Here is a 6,946-nt window from a genome sequence, read left to right as displayed (position 1 = left end):
AGTGAGTTAGAGAGAGGGTCAACTATGGAGTGCAAGAGGGAGGGAGAGGGGAGGCTGAACGAGGGAGAGAGAGAGAGGAAGAGTATGGACGAGGGAGAGGGGGGGCTGAACGAGGGAGAGAGAGAGAGAGGAAGAGTATGGACGAGGGGGTAGAGATGAGGTAGGAAGGGGGGTGTGTGTGTGTGTGTGAGAGAGAGTGAGTGAGAGAACAATGAAAGAGATTGAGAGAGGGAGACTCTTGTCCCATTGCATGGTGGAAAAAAAAGACTAATTGACTTTAATAGTCACTTAAACCCAAACATACAAGAATCCCTTTTAAGGCAATTCGTAAGCAGAAATTTTGTAAATTAAACTAAATTTTTAACTGTATTTACATTTTTTGCAAAACCAAGCGGAAATCTTTCGGTCTAGTCACCTCTCAATCGGTTGCCTTGAACTTCTAACTGAGTCAAGGCTAAAGCTGAGACAACCCTGTTCCCGAACAGTGGAAGACTATAAATTATTGCGCTGCATTTTTATCGGGCCACATTTAATTGGGGCTTATAGAAGGAAATTCGAATACATGTTCCAGTTGGGTACAACATTGTAAAAGGGAAGGAGAAGAGAGGTTCAAATGATATGATCTGAGTACATGTAGGAGGAGGTAGGGGGATGCTTCAGCAGTGCAGGAAGATAGGACAATGTGCCGAAGGAACACAAAAACTGAACTATCATATTCATCGCCCGTCCCAGAAATCCTACACAATCAAAACACCAAGAGCTTTAAGCATGATACAAAGCCATTGTAGTCAAAAGAGGTTAACACAGACATGCCACAATGAGGCAGACAGAGAAGAAGCATTCCTCTTACTTTCCGCTGCATCATGCGCATTACAATTGCAAGCGAATTCGATCTGCCCATTTGAGGAGATCAGATAGAATCCTATCTCCTCCAATCTCCTGCCCTGCTGCCACTCTTAATATATCCTGGATTAGGGCAAAATTGCCCATAATATCAACATGTGATGCACTCTGCGTGCCACGACCTTCCAGAAAACTGTTAGGTGAGACATGCTTATACTCTCTCACAAATGTGGCAGCCCCAGCAGGATTGAAGCGGGTCATGCCACGCCAGCCCTTTGCACACATGAAGCCTGCACTCAAGACTGGGACTGTCTCATCGCCATCCACAAACTGGACCCCTCCTTTGAGGCAGCCCTCGGAGTCACCATCTGCAGACGTGTCTATGCGGAAAGGAATGTGCCCTGTTTCTGAATGGGGAGAAACCTTGTATATGTATGAGCGCTCTGTTAGTACACCAACACCATACATGCAGTAGATTTCCATGTCTGGTGCATTGGGTAACCTAGAAACACCCACCCGCTTACAGAAGTTAATTTAGGAAAAACTTACATCTTAAAATTTTAAAAACAGAACTTTCAAACTTTGTTTTTTCTTTGGGGACAGAAAATAAAGACTGCACTATGTTGACAAAAACCTCACCGCAAAAGTACAATGAAACACTCTTACCTGAAAGATTTTGAAAATGGTCTTTCTCCATTCACGTCTTTCATGCACCTTTCATCCTCGGGGGAAAATGTTAAGTAGAACACGTGTTCTCAAAAGCAAAAGTATTTATTTCATAAAATTTAATTTAATTTGAATTATTTTACTTACAGAAGGGGTTTTTTGTTGAAAATCAGAAAAAACCCATAAGTTTTAACCAAAAAAAGGGGACATTTTATTGCCTTACAACAGATAAGTACAGGGGTTGTTTTATTACCATTTGAACCCTGGACTTCTATCTAACAGCCATTACTCAAAGTGCCAGTGCGATGAACACTACCAGCAAGTCTTTACAGAAATTGCAGGTCTGTTGTCTGCTGAGATATCATGGCACCACAGAGATCCCATAAGGAGGGAGACCTTGAAGTCAGCATCAGATTGCACTAGAGAAGCAGACAGTGTTGTTCCAGAATGATTAGGTCAGATTTGGAACAAGCACCCTCAATCAACAGTGAGGCAGCAATTTGCTTGCCTTGACCTGCAGATTTCCATTTAATCTCCTCAAAAAGCGCCCAGGATTGTAGCATGTAGCCATCACATCTTTCAGGCTAAATCCAGTTTAAGAGAGCACAGAAGTTACCACCAGCGGGGTGAATCAGTGGCACCTTTCTGGTTATAACACAGAAACTGGACCCAAAAGTGCAATAAACGGTGGCACAGTTTGATGCAGGCGCATGCCGCTTTAACCATAATGGCATGTTCCAGAATATCTTGAGGAGTAGAACAACCTGTTTTAAGTCTGTGACTGCCGGTTTAAGCTTGAGAGCTGTGTTGTGGTTGTAAGAGTGGAAAAAGATAAATGTAGAAAGAAAAAATGTGTAGTGCTTAATTTCATAAAAAAAGCGAAGAACCAAAAATGCACTAGGATATGGAATAAATGGCCTTTTTCCCTTCAACAACTTACTCATTCAGAAGATACTTCGACCATAAACCCAAACATGAGACTAGACATGGATTAAATGACTTACTGTGTCTCCAACGGATTTGACCAGTACTTGAAGTGTTTGTATTTAGGGTCACTGAGATCCTCTGCTATTCCATGGGAAAAATGAGCATCTCCACGTTGCATCATCTGAGGAGCTACAAACCTAAGAAGATCAGGGATCGTCACTGCAGTATAAACTTGCTGCGCAACTGCTTCCACACTTTCCCAGCTCATCTCAAGATACTCAGTCCACACATTACTGCAGGAAACATTTTTGCAAACAAGATCATCCCCTGATCTTCGTGCCTATACCATCGATTCAATGGGAAAAATATTAAAAAAACTCAGAAGTAAAAACCACATGGGTCCGTCCACAAAAAGGCTGATATTATTGAGATAATCAAGCTGCGCAAGCATAGATTAGAGGGCTCTAAAGATTTGTTACCGGTAAAGGTCCAGTTTGTAGTTTCATCGCATGCACTTCAGCTGCATTCTTTCCAAAAGAAATTATCCTCCCATAGTGTGCCATGGGCTTTCCATGCCTACCCAGATCTTTGACATTTGAGCTCTGCAATTTATTCGTCTCATCCTCATTTATATTGCCCTTTTTTTCCTTAGCAAAACAGTCAAACCCTTCTTCTGGTGACCAATCAAGCCCTCCCCAAATAGTTTTACCGCCCTTGAGTAGCATTGAAATTGTTGAGTCCCACGTCCTTGTCACTTGCATGATGCGTTGAAGTGGCTGGACTCCAACAATGTCTGGATTCATTATGTCTGGAACAACAGCCCTTCCAAAGAAGAAAAAGACAGGCAAACCATGTTATTGAATTCATTCTACGCCAAACAGTAAGGAGACATCAAAAGCATACCTTGCCGTTGCTATATCCTTGGCCTCTGATGAGAAAAGCCCAGTAACTGCTTTGGGTACTCCAAGAAAGGGGCCAGCAATATTCATGATAGCCTTGATGTGCTTAGCACACCAGTCAGATCCGCCTCCACCACCCATTGGGGGAGGCGCTTCAACCCACTTCATGAAGTGCAAGAAATATAAAGATCCCATAGAATGGGGAATCACAACCACCTTCTTCCCGCTGTTAGTTTGCACTAGAAGCTCTATCGAGCTCTTCAGTCTGCTTAAAGTTCTATCTCGGACCTGCTTTCAGCTGCAAATTGAACAATTAGTGAGCCTTTCAAAATGAGTTATTGGCAGTCAAAGTAATGTCTAGGGAAGTACCTCTGTATTTTGGAAAGCAAGGCGCCAATCGTAGGCTGCCATATGCAGGTTTTTCTCCTCATAACCTATCCTTGCTAAGTTTTCAATGAGGACTGCCCATACAAAAAATCCTGGGGCAAAGTAATCAGCTGCTACCAGTCCTGAGACAGGTCTGACTCGAATACCAGGAGGGTCCAAACCTGTTTCATTGTCCAGTGCCATGTGCTGTAACCAGCAAAGAGGCCTGCGTTACAAAAGAAAACTAGAATGTTCAATGATGGAAAGGGAGGTTTTAACACATTGTACACCATACACAACAGTAGAATACAGGTAAACAAAACTCAGGGAAAGTCCAGGTTCACCTCTCTCAAGTTCTGAACATTAGGAGATCGCCTTTCATAGGCATTTCTATTAACAAAAGCTCAGAAGATAGCTTGGGACCAAATGGGATTTCACTATGTTTACATCACATCAAGAAAACAGGATAAGGTTCGAGCAAATGTACAAGGTGGGCATGTCCACATGGTACATAGAGCCAATGTCCAGAGGGGCATTTGAGGCCAAAACCTGGTAGACGAGACCATAAGCCACACTCATTGAAAAAATCTATTATCTAGCTGGAGTACAAACTCAGGATGGCATCCAAGTGATCACTCTTCCATTATAAGTACTCATCTACTCTGTTACTATTGCCGAATCCCTAAAGCGAATACCTGTGGAAACACTACCAAAAGAGATCAAGACAACCATGAAGGAGGCCCTTAGCCATTAGCAACCTGATTTGTATCCTTCAATCTCTTCCTCTCTTGTCAAGTTCAATTTGAAATTACTCATGAACTTTGGAATTGGTGAAGGAACTGTAGATATTGTGACACACAATGTTATATGATGGAGGGCTACTGACTCCCATCTTAACTCGAATACAGATGATACTTTCGCAATTTGTTCTTTTCCAAATGAAAGAGACACTGGCATTGGTTTACAGTATATGTTCTTGGTCATCACAGTTGAATAGCTCAAGGAGCTACTGAGTGCACTCATTGTAAAATAGCCACCATTAGGAGGCGCAGACAGAGAATCTAACTTCACTCAGAAGGTAGGAACAAAAGCAAGCAGTTAAAGATATGGTAAAGACGCAAGGCTAAAGAAGGAGCAAAGCTACTTTCGACGGACAGTCCCTCCTTGAGACAAGCCCCATCAAGAGACATCCTCTACCTCTTGTGTTTCTCCCACAACAAACATTGGGCCATCCAAACTTGGGTGTGTTGATTTAGTTGTAAGACTTGGTTGGGATGTATGGGCTTTGTCCTATGCCTTATGCCTTTGGTGTGTATCCCTGCTTCTCTACTTAGCACTTGGAGATTATGTGGCAGATCATTATGTGAAGAGTGATGTGCCTGATCCTAGGTGTATGTGAGGACAGATGAGGTGCAGTAGAGCCAGATATGCCCCCTGCATAGAGGAGTCTACCCACTTTACTAGGAGATAATTTTGGAGCTGCACGGGACTCACGTGCTAGTGTACTGCACTCTTGTACTACACATTTGATGCCCTCTTTCTCCCATATAAGGAGCAACCTATTCGCTATTTCATTTTAATGCAAGTTTAGTTCATCTTTTGTGTTTATCTTGTGCCTAATGGTGGAACATATCAACACCAATTCCTCTTTGCTCTATCCAGCATAGCCAACAGCACTTGGTTTCTAAAATTACAAGTACTCCCCCTCGATCTTCTCAGAATCTGTTTGTAAAGCTCCCCTTCAAAGAACAACTGCAAAAATTAGCATGGAGGTATCCATTCAACCCTTCAAGAAATACAGCTCACAGGTTGTTCCTTCTCTAGTTGCATGCTTCAGTTCTAGTCACTCGTTACTTCAAGGCGGGTGTTCTTTTGCATTTCTTAACAAACGGCACTACTCAGTGGCCATCATTTAGCCATGTGTGATTTCTCACGGTTTTTTTGTAGCGTAGTCATAACATTTATCAATGAGAAACAAGGTAAACATCAGCACTAAACTGGGCACAATTGGCTGCGAAGCAATCACAACAGTAAATCCATGTATCGCAATTACCACAGAAAGCCGCAAAGATGCATCTACCTAGTTTTCTCTGACCTGGTTCTACAAACACAAAGGAAAGAGCTAAAAGAAAGACCTCTTGTAAACCTCGCCGAAGGTGCCGCCCCAAAGGCGTTTGCGAAACATTCCCTGAGTGCAGGGGTGACCTTCCCAGAGTTCTAGTCCTCCAGTGACAGTGCCGGGCACAAAAACGACAGGGTGATGGGCGTGCAACCCTAGCTTGCGGAGGGTATTGCCAGGCGTGTAAGGCAAGGGCCCAGAGACAGCTTCAGAAAGGGAAGGCAGCGAGCGGTAGAGGGCAAGAACAATCCACCAGATGAAGCAGACGCAGCCGAGGAGCCAGTAAAATGTATGCAGGCAGCCCCATCGAGATGTTGCAGAGGGCTTCTTCTTCTTTCTTGTCTTCTTTCTTGAGAGCTGCTGCTTATCAAGACCAGAAGAGGAGTCTGTGGGTGGGCAGGAGGATGGAATTGGGTCCTGCTCTTCATGCTTCTCTTCTGACTGCATTGCAACCCGAAAACACCGGGAATGAGGGCCAAGGTATGAAGGCATTATTTTAGCGTTCCTTTTCGCAATGCTGAATGCCTACCCGCCACTTGTCTGCCTGGCAATGCCCTCTAGAGACATCTCAAGTCCCAACCTTCAGCCATTTGTCACATTTTTCGTTACTAAGGGCGGGTTCACAAGGGGGCGGCGGAAGTAGTGCCCTAAAAGTGCAACTTCCAGGCGGAAGACGTGTGGAAGGGGCTCTACCTCCAACCTTGTGTTCAGACGGGGCCGGCGGCAATCTAAGGTAAAACTCAAAAAAATAGTTCATAAAAGCCATTAAACAAAGTGCAGATGGCTTAGAAAAGCTGCCACGCATGCACGGATTGCCAACGTGGAGGGTGGAAGTTGCTATGGGCGAGAAGGGGGGGGGGGGGGGGGGGGGGGGGGGGGGGGGGGTCGGAAGAAAAACCCTCGGATCTCTGCCACAACATGGAAGTAGTGTTCTGCTCTTCCGCCGCGCCATGTGAACGCTCCAGGCCAACTGCCCCTGCATGATTGGTTGCTTGCGCGTTTCTGCAGCTGTCGCCGCTCCGTCTGAATCCAGCCTAAATGACACCCCCTTTTGGGAGGTGGGATCAATGGGACACAATCACCAGTTGAATGTGACCATTGGATTACCTATGGAATGCAAAAGATT

At 44.4% G+C, this 6,946-nt stretch overlaps 1 protein-coding gene across 3 annotated transcripts; it reads right to left on the bottom strand.

Moving 5' to 3' along the window:
- Positions 1-328: 328 nt before the first annotated feature.
- LOC147448746 (phospholipid:diacylglycerol acyltransferase 1-like) lies at positions 329-6,340 on the bottom strand. 3 transcript variants are annotated; one of them, XM_086521260.1, is made up of 8 exons: positions 5,837-6,337; positions 3,705-3,927; positions 3,340-3,623; positions 2,916-3,258; positions 2,514-2,776; positions 1,510-1,557; positions 851-1,345; positions 329-737 (listed from the first exon to the last, which is right to left on the bottom strand). In XM_086521260.1, exons 1-7 carry the CDS (start codon positions 6,310-6,312, stop codon positions 871-873), a joined length of 2,112 nt encoding a protein of 703 aa, XP_086377386.1. In that variant the 5' UTR covers positions 6,313-6,337; the 3' UTR covers positions 329-737; positions 851-870. The 3 variants fall into 3 exon arrangements, with proteins under 3 accessions (XP_086377386.1, XP_086377387.1, XP_086377388.1); XM_086521261.1 differs by lacking the exon at positions 1,510-1,557 and having other exon boundaries at positions 5,837-6,335; XM_086521262.1 differs by lacking the exon at positions 329-737 and having other exon boundaries at positions 1,324-2,284; positions 5,837-6,340.
- Positions 6,341-6,946: the final 606 nt, after the last annotated feature.

The sequence above is a fragment of the Adiantum capillus-veneris genome, chromosome 10 (assembly GCF_014529385.1).
Source record: "Adiantum capillus-veneris isolate H3 chromosome 10, ASM1452938v2, whole genome shotgun sequence".
Taxonomy (NCBI): Eukaryota; Viridiplantae; Streptophyta; class Polypodiopsida; order Polypodiales; family Pteridaceae; genus Adiantum; species Adiantum capillus-veneris.
This window is presented reverse-complemented; position numbering and strand designations above follow the sequence as displayed.